The 16,568-nt window shown below is 52.1% G+C and overlaps 1 protein-coding gene across 1 annotated transcript; it reads right to left on the reverse strand.

The window, feature by feature from the left end:
• Positions 1-1,545: 1,545 nt before the first annotated feature.
• Positions 1,546-16,434, reverse strand: nek1 (NIMA-related kinase 1). The gene is made up of 36 exons (XM_067229645.1): positions 16,423-16,434; positions 15,754-15,929; positions 15,577-15,673; positions 15,026-15,123; positions 14,774-14,857; positions 14,436-14,503; positions 14,177-14,263; positions 13,285-13,339; positions 12,738-12,938; positions 12,547-12,619; positions 12,204-12,355; positions 11,909-11,974; positions 11,526-11,585; positions 11,203-11,250; positions 11,036-11,116; positions 10,691-10,881; positions 10,459-10,581; positions 10,241-10,343; positions 9,844-9,921; positions 8,878-8,961; positions 8,654-8,731; positions 8,370-8,465; positions 7,985-8,164; positions 7,826-7,879; positions 7,336-7,702; positions 7,057-7,185; positions 6,505-6,930; positions 6,149-6,349; positions 5,864-5,969; positions 5,590-5,666; positions 5,031-5,245; positions 3,997-4,157; positions 3,296-3,645; positions 3,015-3,148; positions 2,785-2,917; positions 1,546-2,407 (listed from the first exon to the last, which is right to left on the reverse strand). Exons 2-36 carry the CDS (start codon positions 15,868-15,870, stop codon positions 2,394-2,396), a joined length of 4,587 nt encoding a protein of 1,528 aa, XP_067085746.1. The 5' UTR covers positions 15,871-15,929; positions 16,423-16,434; the 3' UTR covers positions 1,546-2,393.
• Positions 16,435-16,568: the final 134 nt, after the last annotated feature.

The following is a 16,568-nucleotide window of genomic DNA, read 5'->3' on the forward strand; positions in this document are numbered from 1 at the left end:
GTGTGTGTGCACCTTCCTCTGAGAGCTGATCATCAAGATAACTAATGGGCTGGTGGGAAACGCAAACCACAAACTCATTTAACGTGCTCCCCAGGAGGTCCCAGTGAGAGGAATATGACAGAAGAATATGGGCCGGCTGCCTATTAACCCTGATCCATTTCAGATCAGGCTTTTTAATCTCCCTCGTAATCACCGCTAATTGTAGAGAGACGCATACTGATGCGGTGTTCACATCCCTGGCCCAACAACAGGGGGCACTGTCTATTATATCTATCTATGGAGTCAGGTGTCTGAGCGGTGAGGGAATCGGGCTAGTAATCCAAAGGTTGCCAGTTCGATTCCCGGTCATGCCAACTGACGTTGTGTCCTTGGGCAAGACACTTCACCCTACTTGCCTCGGGGGAATGTCCCTGTACTTACTGTAAGTCGCTCTGGATAAGAGCGTCTGCTAAATGACTAAATGTAAATGTAAATCTATATCTACCTATCCATCTCTATCTCTCTCAGCCTTCTAATCTCCATATTCTCCTCCTCCCTTCCGCACTCTCATCTATATCTGTATATCTATTATATCCATGTATTTCTCTTTCTATATACCGTATAAATATACTTATCTCCATCTATATCGAGATGGACCCAGTGGATCCGATGGACATATGTTAAACAGCTAGGCTCATTAAATATTCATCACATTCACCATGATGCCTTGCACAGTACCAGGGGTGTACATAATATGTACATAACATCAACAGCAGGCCATATATTCTAACCTGGGGCTCTGTGTATGCATAATGATATTTTCCTGTGGAAACAGTCAACAAACAGAAGTGGGCTGGCAGGAGATGGAATGGAATTTATGAAAGTAGACAAGGTGGAAGACGTATGATCCTGAAGTCAACATGATGAATATTAAAACACCTTGCTAGCAGGAGCTGAGCACTCAACAGCATAGTCAGACCGTCTAGTGTGTGTGTGTTCTGTGTTCACAGACCAGTGGCAGTGGTTGATGCATCCTCAGTTCTGCCCCAGCCTCCAGTTCTCCCTCAGCCCTCCAGTCCCACCCCAGCCTCCAGTCCTCCCCCAGCCCTCCCTCAGCCTCCAGTCCTGCCTCAGCCTCCAGTCCTGCCTCAGCCTCCAGTCCTGCCTCAGCCTCCAGTCCTCCCTCAGCCTCCAGTCCTGCCTCAGCCTCCAGCCCTCCCCCAGCCCTCCCTCAGCCTCCAGTCCTCCCCCAGCCCTCCCCCAGCCCTCCCCCAGTCCTCCCCCAGTCCTCCCCCAGCCCTCCCCCAGCAGACCTCTTCTCCTCACAGAGGGATAGGAAGAGAAGCTACAATTACCCAGCAGCCACTAAACACCCATCTGCCCTGTGAGAAGAGCAGTTAGAGGAATGCTTCTGAACACTGCAGACTGAAATACAACCTTGCAGTTACTCCTCCAGTCTGGCCCAGCCATGCTGAGTCAGTCATTACACACGCACGCACGCACACCTCCAGTCTGGCCCACAGACGCACACACAAAGTGTGTATTTTTTTGTGAAAAATGTAAGCATTTATTGAATATTATAAAGATGTACAATATTTATACTTTATCATCAAATAGTAACAGTGCTTTAAAATCTAGAGCCATTCTTCTTTATATACCTCTTTACGATCCTCTCTGTAGAGTAATAATCTGATCTCACATACATAAGCAGACAGAAATCCAGTACAGCTGCTACTATGGCAACATACAGTATAACCTTCTCACCAGAAAGTCTCACCTTTCGCTGCGATTGTTAGTGTTAGCTGAACCGGTAAGAAATGTGGAAAAAATGCCTTATATAACCTTTGACCTCTGCCGTTATGCAAAACACGAGTAAGAAAAAGGTTTCGACTGGAATCTGAACGAGTCTGAGAAGAAATGTAAGATCGTGTCCGAGGTTGACCTGGTTTCGGTAGGTACAGTAGCGACTGCAGTCCGGAATGAGAAGCAACTGTATCTGTGAGGAACCGAAGAATCTACTAACAGTTCCCTGTGGATATACTGAAGATTCACCAACAATACTTGTGGGTCTACGGTGTTCCTCCCCACCTGCCAAACATGCTTGATTCTACCAGCACACACCTGACAATACAGGAAAAAAAATTCTGAAATACAAACACAGACATCTACAGTTGACAAAACAATAAGTGTCACTTTGGTTACTAGAAAGGTCAACTTGACTCCCTCACACGGATGCCAGTGGTAAAGTAAATATCAGAATGTTGAATGTGGAAGCAGGAAGTGAAGTCGTACACAATGTTCATCATGCATGGACGCCCCGGGGGCCAATCAGAGGCCGTCCTCTGGCTCTCGCTGAGCATCATGGGAAGACGTCAGATTGTCCTTTGCTGCAGAGGGCTCGGTCACACACACCCCTATTCATCATTATCTAGAGGACAGTACAGAGGGAAGGCAGAGAGAGAGAGAGGGACGAGTGAAAGGCAGGAAATGCGAGAGGGACCGAGATAGGAAGAGAGAGAGACAGAGAGTGAGAGACAGATAGGGAGACAGATTGAGTTACAGACAGGAAGTGGGAGAGAAAGAGAGCGAGGAAGAGATTGAGGGTGACGGAGGGAGAAAGATAAGAAGCGGGATAGAGACACAGAAAGAGAAATATGTTTAACCAAATGACTCATTGGACAGTATGAGTAAACAGAGAGCCCGGGGGTCAGAGTTCAGACAGAGAGAGAGAGACAGACAGACAGAGAGAGAGGGAGAGACAGACAGAGACAGAGACAGAGAGAGACAGAGAGAGAGACTCCTCACCTTCCTGGTAAGCCCCGTCTGCCATTACCAGGTGCAGGATGTTGGGGTACAGGTGCTGGTGCCCAGTTCCCAGGATGCTTAGCACCATGCTAGAGCCCATGTCAATGTTCTCGTCCTCGTCCTCGTGAAATGCCTTCACACACACACACACACACACACACACAACCTTGTTGTAGGGTTAGGGTTCCAAAACACCCAGGACTTTGTTGTGGGCATCAGATGCTCCCTACCTTGATCTTGTTGTAGGCCTCGATGAAGTTCTCGAAGCCCATCTCCTGCTCCAGGTTGAAGCGCAGCTCCTCCAGGCGGCTGAAGATGCTGTCCTGCTCCTCCGCCTCACCTTCCTCCTCCTCACCGCTCCCGTCTGCAGAGACAGGCGGCCGTCACTATACTGCCACTAATACTCCCCACTAGCTTCTCTATACTCCCTAGTCTAACCTTGTGCTTCTACCATGTGACCTGGGGGGAGGGGGGGGGGGTGAAGGAGGTGACCTTTGACCTCCCGACCTACCTGACTGCCACTCCTCGTTGAGCTGGCTCTCGCTGCTCTGAGGCTCCTCCCCCAAGCCGTTCGTGAGCGTCTCTCCTGGATCCTCCTCCCCCAGGCTCCGGTTAGACCCCTCCTCCTCCTCCTCCTCTTCATCATCATCCTCATCATCGTCGTCCACCACCATGCCTGTGAGGCCGTCCTCCTCCCCTCCAGCAGCAGGCCCGTTCTCCTCTTCCTCCCCGGGGGGGTTTCCGTTGAAGTCTCCCTCCTCTTCCTCTTCCTCCTCCTCCTCCTCCTCCTCCTCCTCCTCCTCCTGCAGGAGTCTCTCCATGGAGGCCCGCAGCTCACGCAGGTCCTCGTCCTCGTACGCGCTGAGGGGACGGCACACACCGAGTCAGCCACACACACACACCTGTCTCTCTCGCACACACACCTGTCTGTTGCCCATACACCATTCTCGCACACAAACACCTGTCGTCCACACACACACCCACACACACACACACACACCCACCACACACACACACACACATCATCCACACACACACCCACCACACCCAGCATGTCTGCTCTAAAAGGCACACAGAATATTCTCAGCTCGAACACTTTAGTGTAGCTCAGCTATAAATAGAGAGAGAGCAAGAGAAACACAGAGGAATGTGTGTTTGTCTGTGACTGTGTGTGTGTGTACGTAACTGTGTGTGACTGTGTGTGTGTCTTACTCCTCAGTCTCTGAGTTGTCCTCGTCCTTCACCGCCCCCTCCTCGTCCAGGTCGTCCATCTCCAGGGGGGGGAGGGGGGCGGCCTCCTCGCCGGGCCCTGCCGGGTCCTGCACACAGCCGAACACTCTGCTGAGGTCTGGCAGGGAGCAGGTCCTCAGCATCTACACACACACACACACACACACACACACACACACACACACACAACCAAGGTCACACACAGTTACACAAACACTCAAGCACACCCCTAATGTGACCCACACACAACAAACACCACCCACACACACACACGCCCACACACAGTGAGGATGTAGGTTCATACTTGTCAGAGTTGGAGTGCGCTTGAGTGCCAAGCACATCTGAGGTTACGGGTCTGAGTGTGTGTGTGTGTGTTTCAGGGTCGGTGGAGTGGCCCCTGGTATGTGGAAAGATTGCATTAATAACGCTCTGTACAGAGGGAGCCATAAACAAAACACACACACACACAGCTCACCTCGTGTAAGAGAGGACTCCCTGTCTCTGATGGGTGTTATGAAACATGCAGGATGATGGATGATCCCTCCCTCTCTCTCTTTCCCTCCCCTCTCTCCATCTCTCTACCTCCCCCTCTTCACCTCCTTTCCTCCATCCATCCATCTCTCGCTCCAGAAGCCCATCCAACGTTCCCTCCATCATCCCTCTGCTCCAGATCATGTGATTAACAGATATGGCTCCATTCCAGGGTTCTTCATTAATAAAACAACCTGAAGCGGATTCTAAAAATACCCCATCCCTCCCTCCACTCCACCCCACTCCACCCCCTCCACTCCACCCCACTCCACCCCCTCCACTCCACTCCACCCCACTCCACCCCCTCCACTCCACCCCACACAACTCCACCCCCTCCACTCCACCCTCCACCCATTAACTCCCACACCCCCTTCCATAGAGATAGCTGTGCTACGCAGAGGAGGACGTCCAGAGCCTGGACACCGAGGAACCACTACGGTCACCTCGACCTTTTGACTCTTGCCCTCACGCCGTCGCGCGGTCACCTTGGGGTTGTTGGCGTCGAACATGCCGGTGGAGAGTCCGATGAAGAGGGCCTGGTGGTTCTTGGAGCGCAGGGGGGACACGGAGCGCGAGCGCGAGGCCAGGGACGAGGAGGACTCGTCCAGGGAGGACTGGGCCGAGAGGGCGGCCAGGGCGGCGGTGCGACGGTGGGCCGGGGAGAGGAGCTTGAAGAGGGGCTCCTCGCACACTGAGACAGCTGGGGGAGGAGGAGGGGGTGGCGAGAGTGGGAGAGAAGGAAAGAGAGAGGAGGGAGGGAGAGAGGAGAGTTGGAGGAGGGAGAGAAGGATAGAGAGGAGGGAGGGAGAGGCAGATTTGGAGGAGGGAGAGAGTGGGAGAGAAGGATAGAGAGAGGAGGGAGAGAGGAGGGAGACAGAAGGATAGAGAGAGGATGGAGAGAGAGGGTGGGAGAGAAGGATAGAGAGAGGAGGGAGGGAGAGAGGAGAGTTGGAGGAGGGAGGGCGAGAAAGTGGTGGTGAACTTCCAAGTACAGCAAAGAGGAAACCTAAAGAAGACTCTAGAAGACCATTCCTCTCATCTAACCTGAGGGTTCGGGTTGAGTCTCTGGTTTCTCTGCAGCATCTTCAGTCTCTGCTGGAGTTACACTGCCCTCTGGTGGCCTGACAGGGGAAGCACAGAAAAGTCAAGGATATATTGCATACCAATAATTCATAAATATGATTTTGACTCAGGGAATGACTGAATAAGGATTAGCCTTATATTAAAATGATGATGACATATTTGAGTATTGAATCCTCAATGTTGGCCTCTCCTGGTTGTCTACATCCAGACAAGGAGGAGGTGCCAGTCAACCCACCCAGGCTTGGTGGCCTCGTGCTCCCACGCCAGCACTACTCCAGCAGGGGGATGTGAGGCCTTCCTGGGGCCGTCCTCCAGGACCATGGCCTCCAGGTCTGCTGGATCTAAGAGGGAAGAGACAGCGTCTCACTAGCTGTTGGCCTAGATAAAGAGCTTAAGCCCTCCCCCAACCCCCACACACATCTGTCCCCCCACCCCACCCGGCACCACCTCCCCCCCCACACCACCCAGCACCACCACCCCCCCCCACCCCCCCAGCTCCATCTGCATGAGCCCCTCTCACCTTCCACACCTGGAGACGGTGTTGGCAGCATCTCCTGTACGTGGGCCGGGCTCTCCTTCTGCCCCTGAGTGTCCCCAGAGGTCACCCCTACTGCCTGACCCTTGACCCCTGCCCTCTGACCCGCAACAGCAGGGGTCAGCTCTGTTGGTGTCGCCGCTGTGGCTCCTCCCACAACCTCCATCTCCACCCTCCACCCACCGTCTGGAAAGCGGTCAGATTCGTTTGACATTTGGTTAATTTAGCAGACACTTTTATCCAAAGCGACAAACAAAACCAAAAATCACAGCCCAACCTGTGAGCTGATAGGCTTGCTATACGCTAGGTGGATGCTGATAGGTGGTTGAGTAGTGACTCACCAGGAAGTGGATCCCTGCAGACAGGAAGTGGATCTTTGCAGACAACAAGTGCATCTTTGCAGACAGGAAGTGGATCCCTGCAGACATCAAGTGCATCCTTGCAGACAGGAAGTGGATCCCTGCAGGCAGGAACTGGATCTTTGCAGACAGCAAGTGCATCCCTGCAGACAGGAAGTGGATCCCTGCAGACAGGAAGTGGATCTTTGCAGACAGGAAGTGGATCTTTGCAGACAGCCAGTGCATCCCTGCAGACAGGAAGTGGATCCCTGCAGACGCTGACATTCTCCAGCAGCTGAGTGAGTGGCTGAAGCTCCGCCTCCTGTAGAACCTTCAGCACCCGAGAATCGGGGCTCCGCCCCCACGCCTTCCTGGGGGCTTCCTCTTCCTGCAGAGCCTCCATGCAGATCACCTCACCAGTAGTGTGCTCTGAGACACACACACACACACACACAGATACATGAACCCACATGCACGCACAAACCACACACCACTTTAGACAGATCTCTCAGGTCAACATGCGTTGCACCCAGTTATGGAGAGCGTGTGACTGACCAGCCGTCCTGAAGCAGGTCTCCTCCAGAGTCTGCTGGGCCACAGAGAAGACCGGAGGACCTCCAGCCTCCCACCTCTTCCGATCTCCCCCAGAACACGGCCTCTCTTCTGGGGACAGAGTCTGGGGGCCTAGGGGGGAGATGGAGCAGAAGCACAGCACTTAGCAGCAGCGCATTTAATTTTTTCTGTATGTTCTTCCTGCTGTACTGTCCATATGCACCGTTTGTCTAAAAGCGTCTGCTAAATGAATGAAAGATAGCGTGAGAGAGCCCAGCTCACCTGCTGTCCTAGTGCCCGTCTCTTCCAGGGTCTGTTGGGCCACAGAGAGAACCGGAGGACCTCCAGCCTCCCACCTCTTCCTGTCTCCAGCGGATGACGGATGCCCCTCGCCAATTGGTCGATTCTGCAGGGGGGCGGGGCGTTTTCCATCAGAGGGTGGAGCCGAGCCACGTTGCTCCTCTTCTTTATTCTTCTTCTCCTGGTTCTCCTCTAGGGTCAAGGTTCTCTGGTCCTGGTTCTGTGCTGAGCTGTGGGTGTCCTGGTTCTGGTTTTGTTCTGGAGCCTGGCTCTTTAGGTCAGGGTTCTCTTCTGGGCTTTGGATCTTCAGGTTGTGGTTCAGTCTGCGAAGAATCTCCTTCTTCTCACTCTGGAACACCAAAGCCAGAGTTAGCAGACTGACCAGCAGACTGACCAGCAGACTGACCAGCAGACTGACCAGCAGACTGTCCAGCCAACTGACCAGACCAGGGGACAGACCAACATCACTCACCAGTATAACTGCAGCTCCCTCTGCCCCACTAGACTCCTCCTTCAGGGGAGAAATCTGCCCAGACGCAAGATGAGACACATACACAAGCTCTTAAACATGACACACACACAATATTAAGTACTCATGTGAGGAGAAACGCGATCGGCCAGGTGTACTGACTGCACCGACGTCCTTTAGCGCGGCCGTCATGGAGATGACTGGAGCAGAGGGTTTGGATGCGGGTGGGGCTTTAGCTACAGCTTCCGGAGGAGGGGCGGGGCCTGGTTGAGGAGGGGGAGGGGCTACAGCAGCTACCGCACCATTCGCTACCATGGCAACCTTGAAGCCTCGAGCTGCAAGCTAACACAAAACACAGGGGAGGGTCAGACGCTAGTGGAGGAGGAGGGAGAGATGGTGGGGAGGAGGGGGGAGAGAGAGGAGGTACCGGGGTAGGACAGAGGGGGGTGGAGAAAGGAGGTGAATCGGGGGCAGGGGGAGAGAGGGAGGAGGAGGGGGTGGAAGAGAGGGAGGAGGGGAGAGAGAGGGAGGAGGAATGTGAGCTTACATGGTCCTCCCAAGCCCTCTTCTCTCTCTCATAAGCTTCTCTCCTCTTCTTCTCAAGTTGTTCCTTCAGAATGATCGCCCGGGCATTGGCCTGGGCCTGCCCCCCCCCACACACACACACACACACACACACACACACACACACACACAGAGTTAATTACATACTCTCAGATCTACTGGTGGTGTCTTTAAGAATCTTCCTCTTCAATGATCAACAGACACTGACACCTTACACACACACACACACACACACACTACAGACAGACAGACACACACACTACACACCTTCAGAGCCTCAATCTTCTTCCTCCTCAGTTCCACCTCCTCACTGGACTCCTGGCTGTCAGAACCATCACTGTCGTACTGAGAGAGAGAGAGTTAATGGAAACGACCAGAAGCATCACCACCATGTCTGGGTTAGAGGACCTGATCAAAACCATCATCTTCACCATGTCTACCAGGTGTGGTGTGTAACCAGGTAGGTGTGTAACCAGGTGAGGGTCCGGTACCTTCTGTCCTCTGAGACGGGCCTTCAGCTGCTGACGCTCGTTGAAGTTCTGCAGCCGGATCTGCCTCAGCCTGGCCAGATACTCCTGGAACAAAACACACACACACGTTACACACAAACACATGATGCTGGAACACACACACACACACGTTACACACAAACACATGATGCTGGGACACACACACACACACACATTACAGTGGGACTCACTCACACACACACATGCAACATAGGACAGACACACGTTTGCATATTCAAACAAATGTATGAAGACCACAATGGTGTCACAGTGACATTCACAAAATGTAGTGTTCCCATATTAAGTGTTATAACACACAGCTTTGAGCTTTAGGCATCAGCATTTACAACCAAGCCACGTCAGCAGTTTAGACACGAGAACAGTTGATATCCTGTTAACCTTTCCTCTGCATGACAGCATGCATGTCGAACAGACCAGCCAAACAGTCGGACAGGCAATATAAAGGAGCACAAACATTTCATACAGAGAGGACCAAATAAAAGAGCTTAAACGGATCCAAACAAATTAATATATCAGGCCTGACACATCTGCTAGCCAACACACACACACACACACAGCATGCAGTATAGGGCGTGTCCAATGGAGGGCGCTGTTGAGGGCGTGTCTGGAGGTAGTGCCATGCAGACACCAACAAAGAAGCAGCCAAACTCCGGATGATGTCAGAGAGATGGAGGCTGGAGGGGTGAGGCATGGAGGAGGCTGGAGGGGTGAGGCTGGAGGATGGAGACTTGAGGGGGGAGTCTGGGGGGGGCAAAGCATGGGGGAGACTGGAAGAAGCGGGATGGACAAGTGGGGCCGGAGGGATGAGGCATGGGGGAGGCTGGATGGGTGAGGCGTGGGTGAGACTGGACGAGTGAGGAGGGGGGAGTCTGGAGGGAGCAGGCTGGACGAGTGAGGCTTGGGGAGTCTGGAGAGGTGAGGCCCTACCTCCTCCTCCTTGGGCCTCCTGCAGGGGGCAGAGCTGCCCCGGCCTCCGTAGACGGCTGCCAGGTTTTGCCGAGCTCCCTGTTCAGCGGTCAACCACACTTTAGACACGCATAACCTATCCCTCTCTCTCACACACAACCTCCAACACACACACAACCTCCTTTCCTCAGACTTAACACTCTGCTCCTCCATTGACCCCTGAACCAATTACACACACAGCAACCTCAGAACCCCCCCCCCCCCCCCCCCTCTCATTGTTTTTCCAAATCAACCAGCGGGGGAGGGGGATTCAAACCTGCAACCTCAAGTCAGTTAAACGCTCTCCCACTGAACTACACCCACATTCCCAGGATGGGAGGAGGAAAGGGAGGATGGGGGGGGGGGGAGGAGTGCGTACCAGCTGTCCCTCCGCGCGGACCTTGTTCAGCATGGCCTCCCTCTTCCTCTGCAGGAACTCCTCCACCTGACACGCCCTCCCCGCCGCCACCTGGCCGCGCTGCCTGCAGAACAAGGCGCACGCTGATGACATCACTAACCCCTAACCCCTACCTGCTGAGGTGGGGGTCATTAGCAGCTGGTGATGGTGGAGGGGTTATCAGGTAGAGATGGTGTTACCTGCTGATGTGGGCGTGTTTGGTCACGTGCTCCAGCCTCCTCAGCTCTCTCCTCACCGCCACGCGGTCCGGCGCACGGGCAACACCGCTGGGCAGGACTGGACCGGCCGCAGCGGGCACACCCCTGACACACACACGTCATAATCAGGAGCAAGGCAGTCATAAACACAGACAGCCTCTCAGCCATTCACACCGACAGTCGTACATCCACAGGAGCCGATGTGAACCCTCACCTGATGGGAATATGGTCCCCCATGGCAGGCCCTGGCTCTCTGGCGCCCTCTCTGGGCTGGGGTTTGCATAGAAGATCCAGGGCAGAGTGGTACTGCTCATATAGGCCTCTGCCAGGGCCTGGGGCTGGGCTGGGAGAAGGACCAGGGGCCAGGTCTGGACCCCCCCCCACCCCACCACCTCCAAAACTCTGCTGTGAGGGGAGTGAGTAATGGAGAAAAATTGAAAAAAAAAAAAAAATATATATATATAATAATAATATACACATTAAATAAAATAATATATATATTTTTTCAATTTTATTTTAATCATTTTAAATATAAAGGATGATGATGATGAGGTCTCACCTTCCTCTCGGGACTGCTGCCCCCACTGGAGGTGAGGACGTGCCTCCAGCCCTGCTCTCTCGCCCGGTTGATCCTGTTCACCTGGAGGCAGAGGTCACAGGTCAGAGGTCACAGATCGCTAGGGGCTTTACAGGCGTGTGTCTATCGGACATCGACCGGTCACTCACCTTCTCCCTCTCCAGCCTCTTCATCTGTCCTGCTCTCAACAGGAACATCTGTGGGGGACATACAGGAACATGACATGAGGCTTGAGGGGGGAGGCTGGAGGCGGGACATACAGGAACATGACATGAGGCTGGAGGGGGGAGGCTGGAGGGATGAGGCTGGAGGGGAGAGGCTGGAGGAGGGACATACAGGAACATGACATGAGGCTGGAGGGGGGACATACAGGAACATGACATGAGGCTGGAGGGGGGACATACAGGAACATGACATGAGGCTTGAGAAGGGGAGGCTGGAGACTGGAGGCGGACATTTTAAGGATGCTCACCTGCTCCCTGTGCTTCCTCTCCCTCTCTATTAGCTCCATCCTCTTCTTCCTCGCGCCTTCCTGCGGGGTGGAGGGGGTGGGGGCAGAGAGAGCTCGGTTAGTCATGAGGCGGAGCACATCTACAGAGAGGAGGGAGGAGCAGCACCTTTGTAGGAAGAGGAGGAGAGGCAGAGCTCTCTTAAGGGAGGAGGAGGAAGAGAAGTGGGGTCAGACTTCTCTTCAGGGAGGAGGTGGAGGAGAAGGAGGGAGGGGAGGCTCTCTGAAGTAATGAGAGCAGTAGGGGGAGGAGGGAACTCGTTTCTTGTTAATAGGAGGATGAAAGGGGAGATATCTGGTAGTTAAAGCAGGTGAGGGAAGGAAGAGGAGGCAGCTCTCAGTTGTACCTCATATTTTCTCCTCTCTTCCTCCACTCGACTCACTCTTCTCTGGTTGACTGCTGGGGGAGGGGCCTGGCCAACATATGACATTGTGGTTCAGAGGATGTAAACACACACACACACACAAACACAATACCAACACGTGTAAGATGAAAGACATCTACACAAACACACAGCGAGTGAGGCTCAAGACACAATGAGCAGGAAGGTAGGTAACCATGGAGACCCTTCAGCTGGGGGGGGGGGGGATCCCGCTGACAGAGGTCAGCTCCACGACCTCCAGGGGCCCCCCAACACTAACCGGTTTGTGTTTCGCCGCTGGCTTCCTGTCGGCAGGTTTCTTGGCTGGTTCTGAGGTTTTCCTGACGGTCAAAGGCACTCCGTATTTGGCGGCTGGTTTGGTGATCTTCTGGGCCGGGGCTAGGGGCGTGGCGGCAGGGGCGGACCGTTTTGCTGGGGCGAAACACAACCATGCTCTTGAGTCTCGTTAAAAAGGCCAGGGGTAACAGGCGTGTGCAGAGTGTGAGGTGTCTAGGGTGTTTCTGCGGCTGTTTCCGAAAGGGTGTTTCTACGGCATTTGTGGTGTGTTTCTGTGTGATTTATGGGGCGTTGAGGGGTGTTTCTGAGGTGCTGAGGGTGTTCACCTGGTGCCACCTGCGCAGCACATACTCCTGGCTGCTTGATTCGGAAGGCATGGCTGAATTCCTGAGCAAGAACCTGAAGGGGGGGGGGGGAAGAGAGCGATGACTACGCCATAACTCACAGAGGAGAAGAACAGAGGAGGAGGCGGATGGAAGGGGTGAGTGTTTCCATTTGGGGTGGCAATGCGTCCCACCTGCGGGGTGAGGAACCGGTGTATCCGGTGAATGAGGAAGGGCTTGTCCAACACGCTGCTGACTGAAGGCCGCTCCCGGGGATTGCGTCTGAACAGCAGGCCCAGGAGGGAGCGCAGGTCCTGGGAGTAGTGGGTCGACACTGGGGGGTAAGAGCCACGGATGATCTTCAGGACCAGGTTCTTCATGTTGCCGGCCTCGAACTGAGAAGATGAGATGGAAAACACTGAGAACGACTGAAGCGTCATGTTGGTATAGAGAAAATATTGTAGAGGTGATACAGATATTGTGGAGATTATAGAAATATTGTCCAGATATTGTTGATTTAATAAACATAAAGACCAGATATTGTCGAAAATGATCTATGTATGTAGACATGATATTAATATGCCAAAGCTCCACAGGAAATAATCTGCTTATGAAAAGCTGCTTGCAGGGATTGGCTGGACATGCATGCATTATATATGAGGGGTCAGCTGAGGTCACCACCGCTAACTAACCAACTCCACCCCAAACCCAGCCTCCATCACACTCACACTGGATACTTACTGCATGCTTAAGGGTGCACATTTCATACAGGACACACCCCAGGGCCCAAATATCACTAGAGGAGAGAGGGAGGGGAAGAGAGGGAGAGGGGAAGAGGGGGAGAACGACACAGAACGACAGAGAGAGGGGGTAAGTTCCTTTGGGTACAAGCTTCCCTTGTTCACTGAATGTTATTTTGTGCTCGCCGCATGCGGCCAGATAGGGCCTCCACAGTTGGAAAGGGAGGAAAACGGGACAGAAACACACTAAAAACGTACGAGAAACACACCAGAAACACACTAGAAACACCCCAAGAGCTCCACAGTGCTGGGAGCAGAACAGGAGGTGCTCCAGTGTGGAGCTGCAGCATCTAGCTCATTACAGACTCCTGTAACTGGGGTTGATTAGATTACAGGCATATTTAAATAGGGCCGCGAAGAAATCAATAAGAGCTGCTTCCTGTTGTGGATGTACACGAGCCGAGGGATTTTATAAAGCGGACACATGACACCGTGACATCATCCCCGGACCACACACACTCACAACCACGCACCTCAGTGACTCAGCACGACACAGCATGTGTGTGTGGGTGTGTGTGTGCATGTGTGCATGTGTGCATGTGTAAGAGCTTGTGAATACCAACGGTTTGATTTCAGCGACTTCCACCCCTTGTAAATGTGCTGTGACACTATGTCTGTGTGTGTGCTTGCATATGGGTGTGACTTGAGTGCTGAGTAGAGACGCCTTTTGCACCTGTGTGTGAGTGTGTGCGTGTGTAAGGGTTATTAAAGTTGGTCAACTACATGAAACCCCTGCGTCCAATGAAATCTGCCCCTTGTCAATGTGTTGGTGACACAACCGATGACCCCAGAGGTCCGCGACCCCAGGCTGTGACAGACATGAGGTAGGCTACCTCTTATTATTGTAGGGCTTATTTTCACAGATCTCAGGTGAAAGGTAGTAGGGCGTCCCAATGCATGTCCTGGCTAGCTCCGCAGTGCTGAAAGAGAGAGGGGAGAGGAGAGAGATTTGAGCATCATGGTGGAGCTCGGCTCCAACACTTTCATCCCAGGGTTCTCCAACCCTGTTCCCACAACACTAGCATACCCTATGTTCTGTACATACAGTATGTCATATAAATGTTATTTAACCAAGAAGACAGTGGCACTTACCTATTGAGCACCCGGGCAATCCCAAAGTCTCCCAACTGGACTGTTCCATCTTTGGTCAGAAATATATTCTAGGACATGGATTTGACAAGACAGTGTTAGTGTTATGACTGTGAATACCACTAAGTCAGCTCTTTTACCCAAAGCTACTTCCAAACAGAAAATCAAGCATCAGAAGTGCAGAGTTCTAACAGTTTTATATAAAGTAGATGGATAGAGAGCCTTCCCAAAGGATATCCTTAAAGTATAATTAAAATGTATTAAGCTCTGATTTAAAACATTGTAATGTTTTTTTATTTTCAAGTATACAGTTTTCCTGCTTGGGTTGTGTTCGTTCCTACCTGTGATTTGATGTCCCTGTGGAGGATCTTGCGGTTGTGAACGTGCTTCAGAGCCAGACAGATCTGAACGAACCAATCAAGAATCTACGACAGAGAGACAGAGGAGGTTCAGGTGAAACCAACTAGAGAGCCTGTTGACACAACCATTAAGAGAGTGAGACAGACAGACAGACGGACAGAGAGAGAGAGAGACAGAGATGAAATGACAAAGAAACACGTGAATCTGTTTCATCAGTGGGTCCTGAGATGTACCTGCTCCTCCGAGAACAACGATCCTTTCTGGGAGTTGATCTTCTTGAACAGGTCCCCACCCTCACAGTAATCCATCACAATATACAGACATCCGCCCTCTGGAACAGGCAGAACACGCACACCAAACACAGACACACACATGCGCCATATACACACAGACACACACAGGCACACACAGTAAGCAAAACAAGTCTGGGTTATTTGATATAACGATTCAGTCGCCAAGGAGAGATAAGCCCTGTCATTCCCGTGTCTCTTAACCAGGCTGACGTTACACCAGACACAGCAGGATGGTTATTAGAGATAGCATAGCAGGAGGTCATCCTCCCTCGCATATTAATAGACCTGGTGGAGTGCAGGTCTCGCAGAACAGCTTCGGCATTAGCAACAACCAGTAAAAAACACACGCCTCTCTCCCCGCTGGTGTAGAGGAAATGACGAAAGAATATATTTGAAGAGTTTGCTTGTTTTACTAGTTTTCCTTTCTGTGAGGTCTACTTCCTAGTGTTGGAGGGACCCTATGCCAGCTGGTTTAGATGGAGCGTGTTTACCTTCGAATGACTCTTTGTACTGGACGATGTTGGGGTGGCTCATGTTAGCAAGGACCTCCACCTCTTTCCGCGATTCCTGTCTTTCCTTATTGGACATCTGAGAGAGAGGGAGACCTTGTCTTTAGCAAAGTACTGATTAAAACATTTGAGCAAACTGTGGCTTTCTCTTTTGCCTACCCGAGAGATGTTAATCTCCTTGATGACAAACTGTCGTCCATTTTCCTTGGATTGGACAAGGATGGCCTTTCCAAAGGACCCCTCCCCAATCTTCTTCACCTTTTCATACTTTTCCATGTCTATCTGACGTCAGCATCCTCATGCTCGAGCTACAGAGGGTACATTGTATTGAAAGCCTGAAATAAAGACAGACAAAATAAGAAAGTGGTCAACTAATGTCAGCGACTTTACACATGCTAAATAAGGATACTGGCGGCGGTCAATATGGCTAGTGACATGCAAAATAATGTTCACTGACTGGGCTTGCGAGTTTGTCCCGCACGGTACTACGAACACGTTGTTGACAGAGTAGTCCAAGCACACTGGCTACTGTTCTGGCCATTGATTGTATAATGGAACAATAACGGTTTTGAGTGATACGGATGCTCTAACGTGTTAGGTTCATTCATATGACATGGCTAAGGCGGGCCCATAGGGCCAGCTGTCAGTTTGCCATGGGCTGCTAATGCTGACAAAACGATAACACTAGTTACTAGTTAGCAATTTGGGTTTTACCGCCAGAATATATACACACTGCCTAAACGGAGTAAAGGTAGGTCTGCGTGTGCGTTCGAAGCAGGTAACTTAATAAATGTCTTATTTTTACTGAAAAGATATCCGTTTACTTACCATACGGCTTCTCAGACTTGCTGCTGCTTTGATGCATCAAATCGGACCACCTCAACATCCCCTTCTTGCTCTCCATCTAACTATACTGCATTGATCACGTTCAATTGGTCAAATGTCTTACAGTCGCTCTCTTAGAGGTTCATACA

Source organism: Osmerus mordax, chromosome 26 (assembly GCF_038355195.1).
Source record: "Osmerus mordax isolate fOsmMor3 chromosome 26, fOsmMor3.pri, whole genome shotgun sequence".
Taxonomy (NCBI): domain Eukaryota; kingdom Metazoa; phylum Chordata; class Actinopteri; order Osmeriformes; family Osmeridae; genus Osmerus; species Osmerus mordax.

Excerpts from the sequence above, each read along its gene's own strand:
- nek1 (XM_067229645.1), bottom strand. The coding sequence starts at position 15,870 with ATGGAAAAGTATGAAAAGGTGAAGAAGATTGGGGAGGGGTCCTTTGGA. Across the intron at positions 11,586-11,908 it reads AAGAGAGGAGAAAATATGAG|GAAGGCGCGAGGAAGAAGAG; the intron begins GTACAACTGAGA and ends TCCACCCCGCAG. Across the intron at positions 7,880-7,984 it reads CGCTAAAGGACGTCGGTGCA|ATTTCTCCCCTGAAGGAGGA; the intron begins GTCAGTACACCT and ends GCGTCTGGGCAG.